The sequence below is a fragment of the Lissotriton helveticus genome, chromosome 11 (genome assembly GCF_964261635.1).
Source record: "Lissotriton helveticus chromosome 11, aLisHel1.1, whole genome shotgun sequence".
NCBI classification, from domain to species: Eukaryota; Metazoa; Chordata; class Amphibia; order Caudata; family Salamandridae; genus Lissotriton; species Lissotriton helveticus.
The window spans coordinates 799,143,703-799,165,296 of NC_136072.1; the positions used below are offsets into that span (position 1 = coordinate 799,143,703).

Here is a 21,594-nt window from a genome sequence, read left to right on the forward strand (position 1 = left end):
ATTAACAATAGACTTTAACTGTTATCAAGAAATTAGACGGTACTCAATGGGTAGATTCCCAGTAATGATGGTTGGCCCGCTATTGGTGGTGCTGTGGGGTGTAGCTATCAAGCAGCAGAGAAGGAATCTTACTCAGCTCCAGTGAAGTCAAGGACCCTGACAGATGCTTTGCTTAGGATGAAAGGGCACAATACCTTTGCAGAGCGATGCTGATCCTGTCAAGGGGATGGCCTTGTCTGGCCTTTTCGTGCCTCTGAGGGCCGTGCAGAGCATGTGTATGTACAGCAGCACACCTTACTAACGGAAAATGTTACCCTGTAAGCATCTGTTTGTAGCGTGTAGTGCTGTAGATTCATATGCGCTCACCGACCACTAGGGAGCCAGTGGTTGCTCCAGATTTCTTTCCATTAGTTATACACTTTCTCTTATGGTCATACATTCTGCTCCATCAGTACGATATCCACTGTGCGAAAAATAAGCTAACAATGGAGCTGATACATATGCGCTTTGCCAACTAATGGTGGAGGCCCTATACAATGTAAATCGAAAGAATTCTTAAAAATCTATTTTTTTTTTTTTAAGTTGTAAATGACTCTACCCAACACTATATGGCAGGAGTAGGCAGAACATGTGAATCTACACCACCAAATGTCACGAAATAATGCTTACAGGATAAGTAACATTTCCCTCTTCCTTTTCATGTACTTAAGAGTCACTGCTAGAGAGATATCATAGTTGAAGGGAGAGCCTGGGAGAGTTTGGATTCTATGGTGATGCTGTTGTCAAGATTTGAGCATTTATGCAGCGTGATTGTGGGAGTTCAATTAAACGATACTTTGTCTGTTTACTTAAACGTGCTGTTTTATTTGTTTCTTCCCTTCTTTCACAGCAACGATCAACGGTGGCTTCCATGATGCATAGGCAGGAGACCGTAGAGTGTCTGAAGAAATTCAATGCAAGGAGGAAGCTGAAGGTGAGTGCAGGGTCCTATTTTACGGTTTTATCTTTCAAACAAACCAACAATATAGCATTGTTACATTAATTCAGTTGCAGCCTTAATTTCCTTTGATCATGGAGTCTGTATTTTCTGACCTGGCACCCTTAGTTTCCCCATCTTGCCCTTCTGCGGGTTGGTCACAAGTGGTAAGGAATCTATCTCCAATTCAATGAAGTCCTGTATTTTGTTAATTTGCTTAATTTGTTTTGTTGTTTTACATCTTCTTGGCTGTATGTTGTACTCGCCATGGAAGGCTACTATTCCCCACAATTCCAACAGACTATGTCAAATCTATTGAGGCACTCTTTGCCTATATGCATGACCACCATGTATCTACGCATTGCCATTCTTTATGTATCCCAAGGTCTTGTAATATCTCTTGTCCCCACCAGCCCAATGTCACTAAATATTTTCTTGTATCTTGGCACCACTGTGTCTCCTCATATTCTGAGTTCCACTAAATTCTCTTTTGGCTCTATTAGGATTTCACATTCCAACCATTATCCAGAGTATCTCTATGTAGAGACATTCCCATGGTGTTTGTGCCAAAGTGTTCCTTTATCCTCCTCCCCTCCATACACACACTTAAACTTTCAATCAGCCATTTATGTCTTGCCCCATGGAATATATTAGGGTACATGTATAATAATGTGTATGCATGGGGTTTTAACAGTGTTTAGTTTTAGGCACCCACGTTTGGGGACCAGCATTTATTTTTGCTCAACATATATTTACCGAGAGCAAGAGAGTAAAACACACAAAGAAGAAAGGAGGAAGATTTGCTGGTAAGAGTCGAGGGACATTCACAAACACCCCATATCAATGGAATTGTTTACTAAGCTGACCCAGCTTCTGAACAGCATTAAAGATGATGACCTCCCTTCCTAGACCAAGAGCTTCATGCTCAGAGTGCTCAATACACACACACACGCATGAAAATCCCCTCTCACATTGGTAGTCCTAACCCACTCTTCCAACCCCTAGAACTATAATTGCCTCCACAAACCTTTAGCGTAATACATAACCTATCCACTAGCTCGACCTTTGCCTGCCTGCTGGCGTTTCCTCCTATTGAATCATTCAGACACCCTAAGCGTATGCTCTATCTATGTCGCTGACATGCAATCACCATAATGTATGTTCTATTTACTCCTCCAGTGGTATTGGCAAGATTGCTTAGCACTTTCTCCACTATAACAGATACCTAAAGTGCTAGAATGTGATATTTCACCTTGTGATATTTTGCTCACTGGAAAACTACTTTCTTAACTGCCAATCTTTTTTGATTGCACTGTTGCTAATGTAATGAAAACATGTTCAACAAAAAGGTTTAAAGAACGGGAAGCAAGAGGGAAAGAAACACAGAAAAACCATCACAAACGGAGAAAGAAGAGACCTGCAAGAGTGGGATAAAATGGGGGTTAGGGAGAGTCCGGTAGTGGACTAAAGAGGGATGAGGCACATTCAAGGCTGTGCAGCCTTGGTAATCGTCGCTCCTTCTGAGCAGAACTTTGGCATTTGCATTCATTCTATCACAAATTAACCGCTGTTTCCAATCGTATTAATAAGAATCCTGCTCTAATGGCAATCACCCATGGCCCTATACTTTCCTCTTCCCATTTTTCATTTACAAACTCTAGAGCATCCCTTTACCAGTGAGTTCTTAGAGTAGATGACTGTCTTGTCAATCTCAGTTCTATGCACTTTATTGGATGGCTTACTTCCTATTTAGTTTTTGTACCTCCTCAGGAGCATAACTTCTCCAGTATTAGGGGTGTCTTTCATAGATTCACATGCTTGAATATTCCCCGTCGTCGAAGTGGGAGTCCCACGGTATATAAAAAATAGCAATAATGCTAATATAACATAAATGATAATATCATATAATAATAAAATAGAGATAATACACTGTAAAAACCTCTACAATGGTAACTTCCATAGGAAGACAGTATAAGAGAAAAAACTCATTTGTAACATATCAGTGTCATTATGTTGGTCCAAACTGCAGCCAATCAGGCTCACGCACCCTCTAGAACCTTCTCCTCAGAAGCTCAAGCCCTCAGATTTTCTACCGCACGTCGTGTGAAGGGAGTCTCCCTGAGCTCTGCTCAGTTTTCTTCAAAGTTTGTCTCTTCAACTTATTTTTCCAAGAATGTCAAGTAAGAAGTCCTTGTTTAGAGCTTGCTCTTCATGTGGGAAACTACGTTTGTTTGAGAAGGACCCCCACCAAAAGTGTATTTACTGCCTGTACCCTGACCACAAGGTGGATGAATGTAAAATCTGTAGAGCTCTTCCTTCTAAGACTCTCAGAGACAGGGAAGGTCGCCTTCTTATATGGTTGAAGCGCCTCCAAGATAAAGAAGATGTTCTGTCAGACGCAGTAAGTCTTCAGTCAGGCTGTTCCACTGTTCCTTCCAAGCGTGGGAGTGTTCAAGACTTGCCTTCGCCTTTTCTTCAGAAAAAGAAAAGCTGGCCTTGCCTGTGGCACAATCTTCACATTCTATGCCTTCAGTGTCAACGCCCACGAGACCTGGCTCTCAGGCGTCTTGCCCAGGCTCTATCAGTATTCTGACAGTCCTGACACCCAGGTCGTCGACGGGCTCGTCGACGACCGTTCCGTCCACAAGATTGGCTTTGCTGTCTTCGTCGACGACCTCTGTGACGACGACGTCTGCTTCCTCGTCGTCGACGACGGTGATGTCGACATCCTCGACGTCGACGAGAACTACGATCCCGTCGACGATCCCTATTGTCTCGTCGGCGACGAAGTTGCCGTCGACGAAGAAAACCTCTTCGACGTCGAAGAATTCATCGTCGACGAAGGTCCCGTCGACGTCGGCCTCTCCGTCGACCACCTCGTCGACGTCGGCATCGTCGGCGAAGAAGGCAACGATGGTTCCGACGACGAGAGCCCCGTCGACGTCGAGTGCTCCGTCGACCAGCTCCATGACGACGGCGTCGTCGTCGAAAAAGGCGACGCCGGTTCCGTCGACGAAGGTACCGTCGACGAAGGTACCGTCGACGACGATACCGTCGACGAAAGTATCGTCGACGAAGATACCGTCGACGAAGACACCGTCGACGAGGCTTCCGTCTCCTCAGATTCCAGCAAAGACGGCTCCGTCGACGCACGTTCCGTCGACGACGATACCGTCGACGACGAATCCCTCAGTGGGCCCTATCTCGTCGACGATGGCGATTTCTTCAGCGGCATGTTCAGGATCCTCGTCAGGATCGGGTTCTTTTGCCACCATGCCTCTGGTACCACTGCCTTCCTTGACCTCTGGCAGGGATTCTTCTATGCAGCTGCCGCCTCCTGATCTTCAATTACCCTCGCCTTTGATGGCAACTGATCACGAGACTGGATCTATGGGGGAAGATGATGACGATGAAGCTCACAGTCCATCAGAATTGATTATAAAATGTCAAGACTCCAGTTCTGACCAGGAGGACGTGGAGGAAGTGGTCCAACCGGATGACCAAATTGTCCAGTTGCCTATGGCATCTTTTCCAGTTTCTTTGTTTTCAAACCTCCAGCATATGCTGGATGACTACAACAGAAGGTTTCCGCCTACCCCTCAGGGTACTCCAAGCCACGCTCCGGCGGAGGACTCCGGCCCTGCCACCCATCCACAGTCTTTGGAGCAGCCTGTTTTGACAGAGCTTCCCCGCCCTCACCCCCCTCTTCTTCCGCAACCTGGTGCGCACGGGGTGGATGAGTCGGACAGTGAAGAAGGGGAATTACACCAGGATACTGACGATGATCAGGATCCAGATATGGCGGATTACGACGACTATCGGATACAGACACCTTCTCCGCAACAGCCAGAGGCGGGTGATGCGCCTACCATTGATACAGCAAGCTTCCATGTGCTAATGAATAAAGCGGCAGACCGTTTTAAATTGCCGAGAGAACAACGGCAAGAAGATTGCTTTCTCTACGATTTCAAAAACAAACCATACAAACAAATTCACACCATACCAATCATAGAATTTGTATGGAAAGAAGGGATAAGAATTATGCATTCTCCTAACTCCTTGCCGGCACAAGTCCCTCGCCTGGAAAAGAAGTACAAGGCTCCTGCGGGTTCACCCGCTTGTTTGCTGTCGCATCCCAAACCGGACTCGGTTGTCACACAGGCGGCACAGCGACGATCCCGTAATCCGGCGACTCCTCTCACTACTCCACCTGATAGAGAGGGTCGACGTTTGGACGCCATTGGGAAGAAATTTTCCACCATGTCCTCTACATCGGTACGCGCTGCAAATGCGTTGGCCATTCTAGGTCGCTTCGACAGGCAAATGTGGTCGGACATTTCCGCATTCGTTTCTCTAATTCCAGAAGCGTCCAGAGCGGAAGCCCAGCAAGTTCTCCAGGATGGCATGAGGGCGTCAGAGGAAATGATTGACTGCGCGATTGATGTGGCGAGTACGGGATTTCGCATCCTCGCCAGTGCTGCGGCTCTCCGCCGCCAGGGCTGGCTTAAATCCACTTCTTTCCGGCAAGAAGTCCAGTCGAAGATACTCGACATGCCCTATGACGGTGAATCTCTTTTTGGCGCTCACATTGACGAGGCGCTTGAGTCAATTAAAAAGGACACCGATACAGCAAAATCGCTAGTCTCCTTACAATTTAAGAAGCAGCCCTTTCGTGGCGCCCGTGGAAGAGGTTCATCTTCCACGAATTTTCGAGGAGGACACACTCAGTACCGCCAATTCAACCAAGGCAATCAACGTTACTCCTCTCAACAGTCTAATCGCCAAAATCAGTCACGACCCTATAAAGGAAAACCTACTTATAGGGGTGCCAACAACAAACGCCAGTGACTCTCATGTCACGCAAGGAGTTGGAGGGAGAATCTCGCAGTTTTATTCCCAATGGTCTCTGATAACATCGGACCAATGGGTATTGGACATTGTTCGCAAGGGTCATGCCTTGGAGTTCACAGAGATTCCTCCTCATTCTCCGCCATCAGGCCCGCCACCTCCCCATTTTCTAGAATTGCAACATCAAGTTCGTCTTCTCATTCTAAAAGGTGCAGTCGAAGTGGTTCCTATATCACAACAAGGGACAGGTTTCTACTCACGTTTTTTCCTCATTGCCAAGAAGACGGGAGAGTGGCGGCCTATACTGGATTTGAGGGCGCTCAATTTCTTTCTGAAACAGCAGTCTTTCCGCATGCTCACATTGTCAGAAGTCTTGCGGCTTCTCTGCAGCGGAGATTTCCTGTCCACGATAGATCTGCAAGACGCCTATTTTCATGTGCCGATTCTGCAACAACATCGCCAATTTCTGAGGTTCAAGGTGGGCACTGTCCATTACCAATTCAAGGTGCTGCCTTTCGGCCTGCGTTCGGCACCTCGTGTTTTCACGAAGGTCCTGGCCCCAGTCATGGCTTATCTACGTCTTCAAGGAGTGCAGATTTTTCCTTATCTGGACGATTGCCTTCTGAAATCTCCGTCTCCTCTTCAGCTGGCTCACGACACAAGTCTCTGCCTGCGGACTTTCGAGTCACTGGGGTTGACCATCAACGTGGACAAGTCACACTTAACACCATCACAAAGAAGGAACTTCCTGGGTGCCATTCTCGACACGGAATTATCAAAAGCCTTCGTTTCCCAAGAACGACAGGTGAAGATAGTACGTCTGGTCACCCTCATCCGTTCAAAACAGTCAGTTTCTGTGCGCATGTTGAAGTCCTTTCTGGGGATGGCGTCGTCCTGCATCGCTCTGCTTCCGAACTGCAGGCTCCGCACTCGCCCTATTCAGGAGGACCTAGACCTGCAATGGCGCCAAGTATCAGGATCCTTCAACGATCTAGTGAGAGTCTCGTCTCGCATGAAAGACAGTCTCCTTTGGTGGAGAGAACCATCCAACCTAAACGAAGGAGTTTCCTTTCTGGCCCTTCCTCCGGATCTGACGCTGACCACAGATGCATCCATGGAGGGTTGGGGAGCTCATCTCCTAGACCTTTCAATCAAAGGGAAGTGGACACCGTCACAACGAACATGGCATATCAACAGATTGGAGCTGCTGGCGATCTTCCTTGCTCTCAGATCTTTTCTGCCAGTAGTGCAAGGAGAGTCCGTGCTGGTTCAAACGGACAACACAACCAGCATGCACTACATGAACAAACAGGGCGGCACAAGATCTCAGCCCTTGTCTCGGCTAGCTCAGAAGATCTGGAACTGGGCTCTTCATCATCGAATCTCCCTGACGGCGGTCCATCTGCCGGGGGTTTCAAACATCCTAGCGGATTCGTTGAGCAGGTCCACATCGTCTACCCACGAGTGGGAGCTTCATCAACAAACTCTGGACATGGTGTTCCGCTGTTGGGGTCGTCCCCTGATGGACCTTTTTGCCACTCCACTGAATCGGAAGTGCCCCGCCTTTGCGAGCTGGCATCCTCATCCGGGGTCCAGCGGCAACGCCCTTCTCATGGACTGGAGCGGCCTGTTCGCCTATGCGTTTCCTCCCATACCATTGGTGCCGAGGACGTTGTGGAAGATGCGCAGGCAACCCTGCCACTTGATACTGATCGCACCTCGTTGGCCCAGACAGGCTTGGTTCTCAGAACTTCTTCTGTTGTCCCAATGCACGCCCATTCGTCTGCATCCACGTCCAGATCTTCTGTCCATGGACGAGGGCCAAGTCTGCCATCCAGACCCGACCACTCTTCAGTTATGGGCATGGAACCTGAATTCCTCGAATTCGCGAATTTAGAGATGCCCCAGGAATGCAGAGAGATTCTGGCTTCTGCTAGAGCTTCCTCAACGGTTCAAACGTACAAACTAAAGTGGAAACGGTTTTGCCATTGGTGCGCAGAAGCAAATGTCCACCCACTCACTTCTGCCCCAGAACAGCTGTTGCCCTTCTTTCTAAGCCTTGCTCAGTCTGGCCTCTCTCATGCCACCTTGAGGGTCTTTCTGGCAGCTATTTCACGTTTTCAGGCATGATGGCTCAACCTCTCTCTGCTCATCCAGAATTATCAGACAATTCTTTAAAGGTCTCTTCAGGAAGTTTCCTCCTATCAGACGCCCGCCTCCGGCATGGCAGCTCAACGTGGTATTGTCACAGCTCATGAAGCCTCCTTTTGAGCCAATCCACAGAGCAGACAACAAGTTTCTTACCTGGAAGGTCGTTTTGCTTTTGGCCCTAACGTCTTCTCGCCGTGTCAGCGATCTTCATGCTTTCACAATCAAGCCTCCTTATTTGCAATTCAAGCCAGATGGGGTGTCTCTTCGGACCAATCCCTCTTTTTTGCCAAAAGTGCCTACAGATTTCCATCTGAACGAACCTGTCTTCTTGAAGACTTTCTTTCCGAATCCACAGTCTCCGGCAGAACAACGCCTTCATTCCTTAGACATCAGCCGTTGTCTAAAGTTTTACATTTCAAGAACTGCCCCCTTCCGCAAATCAGATCAGCTTTTTGTAGCATATGGAAGAATGCGAAGGGGACATTCAGTGACAAAACAGACACTTGCAAGATGGCTCTCAGCAGCCATATCCTACTGTCACCAACAAGCTGGCAAGCCTTTACAGGGTCCTGTGAAGGCACATTCGACGAGAGCGATGGCGTCCTCCACCGCCTTGTTTGCCGGAGTGCCTCTGCACCAGATTTGCCGGGCGGCAACGTGGTCGAATAGGCACACCTTTACCAGACATTACTGTTTGGATTCCATCAACGAGGCGGATACCGCAGTGGGGCAAGCAGTGCTTCGCCATCTCTTTAAATAAGGTGAGCCTCTGTTCCCTCCTCCTTTCTCTTCTGTGATTGCTATATGCTTTTAAGCTATGTGTTTACTTCTTGTGAAGATGCTTGCAATCCCAGTGCTAAGGAGTTACTGCTATCTATTCTATTCAAGCATGTGAATCTATGAAAGACACCCCTAATACTGGAGAAGAACTATTGTTACTTACCTGTAAACAGGTGGTTCTCCAGTATTGGTGTCTTTCATAGATTCACATGCGACCCACCCTTCCTCCCCTCAGAGGCTCTCTTCTCCTCATACGCTATTGTTACTAGTGCTACGAAAATCTGAGGGCTTGAGCTTCTGAGGAGAAGGTTCTAGAGGGTGCGTGAGCCTGATTGGCTGCAGTTTGGACCAACATAATGACACTGATATGTTACAAATGAGTTTTTTCTCTTATACTGTCTTCCTATGGAAGTTACCATTGTAGAGGTTTTTACAGTGTATTATCTCTATTTTATTATTATATGATATTATCATTTATGTTATATTAGCATTATTGCTATTTTTTATATACCGTGGGACTCCCACTTCGACGACGGGGAATATTCAAGCATGTGAATCTATGAAAGACACCAATACTGGAGAACCACCTGTTTACAGGTAAGTAACAATAGTTCTTTTTTACCCTTGGGATATGACTTTCCACAGGTTATATAACATAACTACTTTTTGAATGTCATTACTTGTTTAGCACTCCATGAGAGTTCATGTTTAAGTCTTGGCATGTTCCCTTTCCCTTGCCCCCCCATTCTGTCTCTCCCTTCACAACTTCCCTTTTCGTGATACAGCCTTGGCAATGCCTTGGATGTTTTCCTGCAGCACTATTGTGGGCCTTTTTTTTATCCCTCATTTTCATTTATTTCTTTTACGTTTTCTCACTCGCTCGCACCGTCCCTCTCTTGTGACATGGTGGTAGATGTTATTGGCTTTTCCAAAGCTTGAGGCTTTTAAAATCCACTGGCTTTGGCAAACCCTGTAGCGACGACAGGCCATGTTAAAGGTATTGAAAGCAAAATTCTGTTTGCTATTTTTTCTGGCTGGCTTGTTTGTCGTGAAGATGCAACTCATGTTGCATCATGCAATATGGTGTCTATCTTGAAAACTATGTTCTATAATTTTAACATGGCCGATAGGCCATTGGTAAAGCCAGTGGACCATGAATTCACCATTAGCAAGTGAAAACAATTGGCTTTTCTAATAATGTTTCTTTTGTGGGGAATTTTTTTTCTGTAGTACGTACATGCAATGCACCATCACATGCATCACAAAAGCGATTGTGATTAAGTTCTGCAACAGTGCCATCATTTGTGAACCCTAGGCATGATGGAGTAACCAATTAAATACTCAAAAGACTTATCAAAATGTAATTTGGTTAAAGATGGAGTTTAACAGAAAGACAACTGAAAACAACATGCCTTCCAAAGGATTGCGTGGTGTAAGTAAGCACAAAAATTACAAAACTTGGGCAACAATGTCATTTTAACAGGTCGTTCTTCAAAAGCCTGCACAACGTAAAAATTAAAAGGTGTGATATGGGAGATGAGGAAGACAAAAGAAAGAAATATAGAGACTTGCTGAGTTACTAGTATTGTGAAATAAAGCTGGAAGAAGGCAGGAAAGAGAAAGAAAGCAATCTAGTTAGCTTGCTAAACCATGCTAGAGAAGAACACATACAAACCTATGTCCGGTAAATGAGAGCCTTAAGCTGCCTTCTTTCCCCCAGCCGGTCCATGCAGTTTCTGCTCCAGGACCGTGACTTTGAACAGGTAGCCACTGTTATCCATGAAGAAAATGTCAAAAGTACTTAAAATAGCACTGTCTGACAAGCAAACAATGTTGTCTTTTTTCTACAGTTCTTCAGCCTAAGATTGCCTGTGATCTCAAAAAACCCTCATCTGAATTTGCCAGTTATTGCCCCTACTTTTTCTCTCATATGTACCTCACTTTACACCCCATCCTCTACATGCCTCCTCTCTGAGCACAGCCTACCCTATTTCACATGCATGTTCACCATAATCTCTATATTTCTGTAAAAGGCCCTCATCTTGGCTCATGGATCGCACAGAACTAATTCCAATAACCATTGAAAGATCACAAACCTTGGTTTCTGGTGCTGGTTGCTCCCCTGTGTAAAACGGTTTAGTGCCTCATCAGGGGTAGAAAGCACTGTAAAAATGCAATTTGATGAAAATATAGAACGCTCCTGGCTCACACTGATTCTAATGTCTTTAAAAAAAAAATGTAATATATATTTTTATTGATTTTCTGATAAACATTCATAATTCCATACTCAGTAGGAGCACACAACATCTTATCGCTATCATGCAATGTACTATGCTGTGAAAACAGTAAGAAGAGTGTGAACTCAATAATTACACATACTGCAGTGGTGCGACGCATCTTCTAACTGAGCAACTAATGCGGATTTGCAAGCAAAGCGATACATATCAAGAAACCAAGACAGGGTGGGGACCATATCGTACATCATGTATCCATAATGTTTTAAGCGGGTCACTACAGACCAACATTGTGCATGCATAGGGTGAGAGTGCCCATGTGGCGTACCACCACTGGGGCGCGGACCAATCTTATTTGGGGTGTGGGGGCAGTGTTGAGAGGCAAAGGGAGAATGAGTGGTATTACAGTATGACAAGACTGTTCCCAGTGACGTATGATATCTGCCCCTTCCTACTCTCATGGCGACTCTCTGCTAATCTGGTGTTCGAGTGGGAGTATCTGCCAGCGTAACCTCAATTGCTGTAAGGTATGTTTTCCAATCAGGAGGATTGGGTGTTATCGGGTGTCCTGGCACGTGGCCATCGGGGTCTTCAGTTCAGCCATGAGGGCCCTGCGTACGTCCGCAAGCCACAATTGAGTAGGTGGGGCTAATTGGGATTTCCAGCACATTGCAATCCTATGTTTAACTACCACCAGGGCCAAATCCAGGAATTTATTGAGGGTTTTAGGTTTTGCCGTGTGGGTGGTGAACCCCAACAAGAAGTGCGGGCTGTCTGTCACAACAGCGCGGTCCGTAGCCTCAGTTAATGTGTCGGTGACTGCCGCCCATTAAGACACCAGCTGTTGGCACGACCACCCCATGTGCACGAAGGTGGCCTCAGTGTCCTGACAGCGATGGCAACTCCCCAGAGAGCCAGGGTACATCTGTGCAAGTTTTTTGGGGGGGTCAGGTGGGTGTGATGAAGATAATGAAATTGGGTATTGTCAAGGAGTCCCTCGCACCCTGCAGCGCGGTGACAGCAGCGCTAGACCATCACGGAAATACAGACATCAGCTGGCGGGCTTAGAGAACTACACAGGCACCAGCATGCCTAGCGCGACCAACGTGCGGATTGAGAACGCCCATAAAAGGCGTACACGATCAAGGAAAGGTGTTGGATATTGCGATCATTGCCGGCCTTCCATACCCACTGTTTCCTGTGGACCAGTGTTCTTCGTTCCTGCTCCGCGGACCTTGATTTCAGTTCAAGCGACGTTCGTGAGGTAAGATAGAGCGGCTGCTCTCTTTACCCCTGTTTTGCCGAGTCTCGGTCGAGTGTTGGTTTCTACGCTCCCGAGTAGGATTGGGCAGAGACGCACACCAAGGAGGTGTTTGCCGCGTCTCTGCTTGGGTTGTTAGCGACATTTGCCCCTGAGAGATAACAGAACGTGTAGGTGCATCGGACTCCCGGGGCTCTACACAGGAATTACCCCTGGCGTCCTTTTCTGAGGTTCAAGGCACGTAAGGTTGAGCGGCTGCACCCCTTGACATAAGCTTGAACACCGCGGTAAAGTGCCCGGCTGGGCATTCCCGCAGTCACCTGTGCAGCACCAAAGCCTTATTACACACGCGCTTTCCAGGTTCCAGAGGCAAACCCCCCCCTCCCATTAGCCACATTCAAACGGTATTTTTGGCCGTTGCTTTGCACAGTGCCCTCCGTTGCGGAATACCGGGACTGGTATTCATGCAGAGGAGGGTTGGAGCAGAAACCCTACCAGAGAACACTGGCGGCTAATGGGTATCGCTATCTAAACTATATTACTTTCATCCCTGGTGAACTATTGGTCGTGGGGTTACCACGCAATAGCGGGACAGTTGTTTTCTGGTTTATTTTACTTTCCTTTTACCCGTGAACCAATAAATCTATATTGGGGAAAACAACCATTGGTCTAGCCTTGTTCTAGTGTTTTCTACTGTCTCCCCCGATCCCGAGAACGCACGGCAGATTACAGGTATACTTAAGTCAGGTGTTCACTGAGATACTTTTTGCGATACCCAGACATTACATCCATTGGCTGTCATTTAATGTAATCGAGAGTGCTTCCTCCCAGTAAGCCCTGAGCGTCGTAAGAGGGACCACATTGTCCTGTCACAATGAATTGTGCAGCATAGTTGTGGCATGTCGGCCAGTGCCATGTACAAGTAGTGCCTGCAGGAGCCTAGATGTTGCTGGTTTGTCATGTGTCATGCCCCACATCTTGTGGAGGTAGTGTGTGAGTGTTGCATACAGAAGAAAGGTCCTAGGGGGGCTCTTATAATCGTCTGCCAGGTTCTCAACTGTACATAGAATCACGTCTGAGAACAAGTCGCCCCAGGAGGTGATACCAACTCTAGTCCATTCTGTCACCTCCAGTTGAGAGCCCAGTGCGATGCAACCAGGCAACACCCAGAGTGGTAATTCAGGGGCATACAGATGGGGCGCATGGGCATTTCTTGTTCAAATAGCAAGACCAACACGAACGGGCCATGGACATTAAGCTATTCCCTGGCCTCTTTGGGATCGTAATCTCCGAACCCCACAACCATTCCAGTAAGGCAGTCAGGCGAAGCCTAGCCGCCCAGCATCCCAGTTCCATAGTATTGTGGCTGGCCAGCCAACGCATTGGCCACCGGAATTGCGCAGCTGCGTAGTAATATTCATATTTGGGGGCTCCCAAGCCACCCTCAGATAGTGGGGCATACAGTTTCACAAGAGAAAACAGTTTCCTGCTCTTACCCCATATGAGAGCTAACAATAATGGCAGAGAGGAGCGGGCAGTCACCATTACTTTGACCCAGTTTTACGTCCAGTACATCCTCATTTGAGTGGTACACCTGAACACTCAAATTTTTAAAGGAGTTGTGGGACCAGGGGAGCGGCGTGTGCAGGAGGGTGTTCCGCTGGTCGGGAGTCAGGGGGGGGGGGGGACATAGGAAATAAGAGGTTTATCCAAATTCACCTTTAAGCCAGATGCCCGCCCAAGCGTTCCAGTAGCGCCATCAAGTCTGGTAGGATTGTTGCGTTTCCCCACAAATATATTAGCACGTCATCCGCACACAGTGAAACTGTGTCATTGATTGTACGCTCGTATTTCACATTCCGCTGCCCTCAGTCTGAGCACGCAGGAGAGTGGCTCCATTGCCAGTGCAAAAATGATTGATAATAGGGGCATTCCTGGCGGGTGCCCCGTTCAATGATAAAGGGTTCAGAAATAACGAGACTAGTCTTCACTCGTGCCGTTGGTGAATTCTATATAAGGAAATCCATTTTCAGAATCTGGGACCCAGCCCAAAGCCTGAAAGCACTGCATGTATATAACACCAGCCCAAGGTGTCAAACGCCTTCTCGATGTCTAGTGAGGCGACCCATGTCAGGAAGAGTCTATGTAAATTAAGGGAGGTGCTCCTGCCAGGTATAAAGACATTCTGGTTGCTGTGCACAAGAAGTAGGGTGGCTGCTATCAGTCTATTAGCCAGAACTCTGCCAGGATTTTATCAGTATTTAGGAGGGACAGTGGGAGGTATGATCCCAAAAGCATTGGGTCCCTGCCTGGTTTGGGTAGGACCACCGGTACAGCCTCATGAAGAGTAATTCGCCTTTTACATATTCATCGGTGTATACCCGACATAAACGAGGGGCTAGTTGCGTGAGAAAGGATGAATAAAATTCAGAGGCCGACCGTCGGCCCCGGGAGTCCCACCTCTTGCCATCTGTTGTATGGTGACTACTCTCTCGGGTTCAGTGATGGGATATTCCAGCTACGCATTCTATGGGGGCGGGATTCGGGGGAGAGTGACTCCATCCAGGAAGGAGTGAATCACGTCCGGGTCACACTCTTTAGGGGCTTTGTACAAAGAGGCGCAATACAGGTAGAAGGCAGTGCTTATTTTGTCCTGCATGTTAACGACGTGGCCCATACTGATTCTAATATCTTAGCACTTGGCAGTCGCAATAGTCATTGTAGTTCACACAGACTACACAATAATTTCCTTTCGTTTCTTGACACTCGGACACATAAGAATTTGGAAAGGTAAGAGTTTGGGGCGTCTGCGATCATTGGATCGCGGATGCCCCCAAATCTTACCTAACCCCATTGAAAGCAATTCAACTGGCTGCCAATGGAGACAACAATCATTTTAAACTCTTTAAAACTGCCTTCATAACTCACAAAGTGCTCTACACTGAAAAACCAATCTACCTCACAAATAAATTATCAAAAGCCGGTCAAAAAAGACATCTACGAAGCTCAGACATTCTACTCCTGATCCCACCAAAAGTTAAGAGAAATCTCGCACCCGCTCCTTCTCTGGGAACGCTCCAAGAATCTGGAACTCACTTCCCCAGGACCTGTGGATAAACCAATCCTTCCCGCATTCCAAGAAGAAATTGAAGCTCGTACTCTCAATAAATATATAAATCCTCCCCCTTGAGCACCTGACCAGCCTGTGGGCATTTGGCTTCGCACCCTCTAAGTTAATCTCTGCAACACCATCACAAGGAAAACTGTGCCTTTAATTTCCCTTGCCTGCACGAACCCTTACCCCAGCTACCTCACAACTACATCGTCCATCCCAAAGACTGATCATTCTTGCTTTGCTGCTTTTTTTCTTCTTCTATACTGTTATGTACTTTTCCTTTAACTGCCCCTCTGGCAAGGTCGTACAATTGACGAGATGCACTGTAATGCACTATGTATAATTGTGTACCTATATTCTACCTCAAAATGTATATGCCTTGTCACATACCAAGTGTTCCTTTTTGTCACTATGTATATGTATCTACTCCAAACGTATCTCAGGCATTTGGTGCTTGCTTGAATCTTTGTAAAGCGATCTGATGCCCTCAGGTCAAGTCTGCGCTCTATAAAACGCTACAAATAAAATAAGACGAAGGTGCTACTGGTCATGTCCATCATCCAGTACTGTACCAGCCCACAGCAAATAAACTCCCATGAACTAACTGAACAGATGTGGAACAGCTGAAACGATCTTCGATATGCCACTGGAAAGCCATGGACTTTGATTTACCCACCACTGCAGGTCCCAACTAGCTACATACTGTTACCACTTCCTGACAATCCGATATGGAGTGATATTGCCAAACTCCATTCCATCAGATCACTCCACCATGACTTACTTTCCGCTACCTATGCCTGCTCAGGACCCTAAGCCTTAAACAAAATATCTAAAAATAGACATCAGAATGGACATCCCGAAGCTGTAACAAGCTGTACACACATGTCGTCATATAATTGCTGTTTAACCCAAAAGTAAAAAGGAGACCCTCTTTTTCATAAGGTTGACTCCTAGTTTTTAAACAAATCTTAGCATCAATTGATATCACTTTTGGTTGAAGGAAAAACCTTTCAAAATTTGGAAATTAAATGTAATTTACAGTCCGGCCTCAACCTTCAGCAAGAGATGGAATAAGAGGCTCATTTAGCAATCCCTTAATTCTAGTGAGAGAATATGAGAGTTAGTTGTAATAGATCTAAGGGTGATAAAAGAAGTTCCAACCATCAGACTTTCGTAATGATATATCTCTATTCAGATTTGGCCAAAAATAGATGCAATAATGATCACACCTGATAAAATTAAAAAACATGGGGATTGATGTTATGCACTATACTTTTTGTTGTTGATTGTTTTATCTTTTTTAAACTGCAAGTATACATATGATGGATTCATCCATATCATGAGGAACACTACAATATCCAATTAATAATAAAAGGACAGAAACAAGGAAAGAAAGAAGAAACCCAAAGGAATAACAATTTGGTCACCTTTAACATATATATTGGACAGGGGGAGAGCCTAAGCAAATAACCATACGTACAATCTTATACGTTCTTCGCGGGTGACACAGTACCCACCCTCTCCAGGCTACCGGCATGTGGTCAGATTTAACCGCCCCCAATAGATTTCAAAATGCCGAACAGTGCAGTGGAGCCAACCTCTACACCTGGGAGACTTCGCTGCCAGATCTAAGTCACATGGGTAGTTGCACTTGACAAGAACATCTGTAGAGGGCCCCAAATACCTCTGGGCCTGCTGGCAACGTAGAATAGTACAATTCCAGTTGGGCATTACAGTAAATAATGTTTTTTAATCATCTTTGCACTCTGGGAGCTTTTTCCATGCCCCATACGCAGGCCACTTGACGCTTAGCCAAAAGTAAAGCAAGGGAGACGAAGCGCCGCAGCTCCTTCCTCCCTGCATCAGTGTATCCTAACCAGGCCATTTTCGGGGATGCCTGTAGGGGCTAATCAATAATGTTTGAAATCCTGCGAATCCTTTCAGTCCTGTATTTCCCTAGGCTTGCTCAGGACCAGGCCATGTGCATAAAGTCTGCTGCTTCGGCTTACATCTCGAGAAGAGGAGTCCAGTTCTCCTCTAGATCTAGTTGATCTCAGGGAGTATGATATAGTTGATGTAAATATTTAAAGTGGATAAGGAGCAGTCTACCGTTAGGGGGCAGTTCTCCCAGCTGCTTGCTGCAGTATAGCCATTCTTTATCAGTGAGCAGCATTCCCAGGGCAGCCTCCCATCCCATTCTGGCGTGCAGCTTGATGACCGGGGCTTCGGATTGTATTGCACAGTGAAGGACCGTGACCAAATGTTTGAGGGATGAATTGTCTATCAGTAGGCCTAGAGCCTTACTAGCCTGGGGCTCTTGAGGGAAGGAGGGGTAATTGGTTTTTGCACAAAGCGAGAAGCCTCAGTTACACCAAGGTAGCTGCTGCTGAACAAGCTGTCCGGCCTTTCTGCCTAGACTTTCAAACTCGCGGTTTTGAAAAATTTCGCCCACCTTGTGTATCTCCAACGTATAGAGTCTATGAAGTACCTGCTTCTCCTCTGCAAGTTGTGCATGTCTAGTGTGTCAGATGCTAGGTAGAGGAGTAGAGTATCTGGTGGTGCAATTGGTAACCGATCTTATCCCATGCCCAAATTGTATAGTGTACAGTGTTAATATCTGCCCAATTGATTTGGGGACAAGGGGAGGGGGGCAGACCTACCTTTGAGTGCAATGGGCGAGGATGCAGTTTTTGCAGTAACTGACTTCCTTTTAGGGGTTTAAGACTGGATTTCTCTGAAGCGTTTCTCAAGGCATGACTTCTGCATAGGTGCTTTCCTTTATATTCATGGGTGCAGGCATCCATTTGGAAATTGTCCAGTTTGAGTTGAATAAGTGCATGAATGGACCAGAGTTGCTTATTAGTGAAGCTTCACAGTGACTGCCTGTCTCCACCAATTTCCAGAACCCTTCTAAAGCCCACTACTCTGGTGTCTGTTCAGTTTTTCATAGCTGCACACTACCAGCTCCTCAACTGACAAGGTTAGGCCCACCGTTATGAGTATTTGGCTATTGTTAGAGCTCCATCTTAGGTGCTACTCAGTTGACCTCAGAAGCCCACCACCCTTGTTGTAAGACTACACCTTATTTGCTCCTTAGTTAATCTTGTAGGTCCACTATGTTGGTGTCTATTTTAAATCTTGGACTGTTTGTCTCCAGATTCTTGGCTCACCCATAAAGTCGTGTATTGTGATATTTCTCCAGTATTAGGGGTGTCTTTCATAGATTCACATGCTTGAATATTCCCCGTCGTCGAAGTGGGAGTCCCACGGTACATAAAATAGCAATAATGCTATATATATATATATATATATATATATATATATGTGTGTGAGAACATAATACATAATAAAACAAGAGGAAAATGCAACTGAAAAATCTCCAAAACAATTCCTACATAGGAATGCATGGTAAAGAGAAAAAAACATTTGTAACACATTAGTGTCGTTATGCTAGTCCAAACTACAGCCAATCAGGCGCAATCACCCTCTAGAACCTTCTCCTCAAAAGCTCCAGTCCTCAGATTTTCGTAGCACCAAAGAGACCTAGAGTGCATGAGGAGAAGAGAGCCTCTGAGGGGAGGAAAGGGTGAGTCGCATGTGAATCTATGAAAGACACCAATACTGGAGAACCACCTGTTTACAGGTAAGTAACAATTGTTCTTCTCCAGTATTAGGGGTGTCTTTCATAGATTCACATGCTTGAATAGAATAGAGATCAGTGACCACCGTAGAGCTGAGATTGCTAGGCACATATGGAAAAAGCCAAAGACAGTAATAATACAGTCATGTAAACATTATTAGCAATCACAGAAAACACAAAGGAGGAGGGAACAGAGGCTCACCTTATTTGAAAAGATTACGAAGCACGGCCTGTCCCACGGCGGTATCCGCTTCATTGATGGCATCCAAGTAATAATGCTTGGTGAAGGTGTGCCTGCTGGAGCATGTCGCTGCACGGCAAATCTGGTGAAGTGGCGCACCGGCAAACAAGGCGGTGGATGAAGACATCGCCCTCGTAGAATGAGCCTTCACTGAAGACTGCAATGGTTTGCCAGCTTGTTGATGGCTGAAAGTAATGGCTGAAGAAAGCCAACGGGAAATTGTTGGTTTGGTAACTGGATGCCCTTTACGCAGTCGCCCATAAGCAATGAACAGTTGATCGCACTTGCGGAAGGAGGCAGTTCTGGCAATATAAAATTTAAGGCATCGTTTGATGTCCAAAGAATGCTACCGCTGCTCCGCCGGAGACCTTGGGTCCGGAAAGAACATTTATAGGAACACAGGCTCATTCAGATGAAATTCCGTAGGCACTTTAGGTAGGAAAGAGGGGTTGGTGCGAAGCGCCACGCCGTCAGGTTTGAACTGTAGATAAGGTGGCTTGATAGTACCGTGGGACTCCCACTTCGACGACGGGGAATATTCAAGCATGTGAATCTATGAAAGACACCAATACTGGAGAACCACCTGTTTACAGGTAAGTAACAATTGTTCTTAGTCTTTATGCCTAGAAATACCTTATGTGCCACTGCACCCCATAGACCCCCCCCCCCACTGATGGCATCTATTCAGTTTTCTTGGGCTGTACTTTAGTTATTTCTTGGCTAATCCCATTGGCACATTTCTGTGGTGTTTGTTCAGTATTTGGGTCTGCACCTGCAGGTTATTGCTGACCCCATATGACATTACTCGGGTGTTTAGGCTACCTTCCGAGGGCTTCACTTTTGCTGTGCCTCATGAGCCCCCTTAGAGCCACAACTATTGCTATCTATTTGATTTCCCTGGGGCTGCACCTTAGTTGCGCCTTAGTTAGCCTACAGACCCACTACTTTCTAACACTAATTTGGCTATACCTCAGCAGCTCACTGGTTTAACCCCAGAGATTTGATCCAAGAGGCCCACAACTGCTGTCTTTCAACAATCCTAGAACTGTGCCATAGCTTCCCTTTACTCACATTACAGACCCAGTACTATGGTATATTTTTAATATCCATAGGGCTGTGAACCTACTGATCCTGGCATTACTCCATATACCCTCTACTCTGGTGTCTATTTCTATTCCAAGTGCCTCACCCCAGCACTCCTGGGTTGATCTACTGCCCTTCTACTTTGATGTCTATTAAAACAATCCCTGAGCTGTGCCTTAACCAAATCTGGGCTGCTTTGTTGCCTGCATCACAGGATCATTCCTAACAAATAATCACACTTGAAAGTTGGTGCATCTCTCACTCTAGACCAAATTCAACAACCCCTCTCCTACAAATTATCCATCTTTATCGTATTACTCTAGCTGTCTCTAGTATTCAAGCGTCAGCCTACCAAGGCTGAGATCACTGCCTCTAATGAAAATGCATGCTCCTTGTCGTGTAGTTTATTGTGGTCACACCTAGTAGATAATGCTAGCCTCAAAATGTAAATGCAACCTTTTAGGAGGAATCTAGAATTGACAGGAGTTTTCACTCCGCCCCTACTGAGTTACGCTCTAGTAAAAGGAAGTTGTAAGAGTCAGACAACCCTGTATGAGAATCTCTACAGGGTCTATACATACAGCCAACATCGGACTCTGAAATCATGGCATTACACTGACTGTCAGTACAATAAACAACTCAGCTATAATTATGCTCTAATCCTATTTCATTGAACATCCCTATTGTATTAGTTTTACCTTAGTTTTATCTAAGTTGCAACCAGACATCCAACCACATGGTTTTCTACTTTCTAAACAATTTACAAACTCATGTAGAGCCTCCCTGTGTTACCTTTTTGTGGCTTCAGGTCTGATGTAGGATTTCCATGGTTCTGTGTCCCCTCCACTATTGATCCGTGTGTATCACCCTTGCACCTGCACCAGTATCTTAAATACTTTTCTTAAACATGATGTTCAATGAAATAAGGAGGGGTCAGCTCATGCTTGGCTCCTCTATCATTACGCAGGATATGTGAAAAATGCCTTTTTATTCAAAAGGACTACACAGAACCTTCCTTCCTTCTACCCTCGGCATGGAATACAAAAGGTCATCTGCCCTCGTAGCTATCAGCTGTTGTGTTTCCAAAACATTTTTGCACCTGAGAATTACGTTTTTCTTTTCGGTCTTGTTAGCGTTAGTTAAGAAAACACATTGGAATCTAAGCACACATGTACACTTACTAGCTGCACTAACGAGATAGGAAAATTTAGCCTTCTTTCCAGTCCTTTCAGTTGTACTGTACATACACTGCATTTGAATGCAAT

The 21,594-nt window shown here is 46.0% G+C and overlaps 1 protein-coding gene across 32 annotated transcripts in view; it reads left to right on the forward strand.

Annotated features, from left to right (window-relative positions):
• The window catches only part of CAMK2B (calcium/calmodulin dependent protein kinase II beta), an 866,219-nt gene that overhangs the window by 581,206 nt on the left and 263,419 nt on the right, over positions 1–21,594 (forward strand). For all 32 annotated transcript variants that reach the window (XM_078666806.1, XM_078666785.1, XM_078666796.1 and 29 more), the window contains exon 11: positions 890–973. In XM_078666806.1, coding sequence (XP_078522932.1) covers positions 890–973 — 84 coding nt within the window. The remainder of the gene's footprint in view (positions 1–889; positions 974–21,594) is intronic.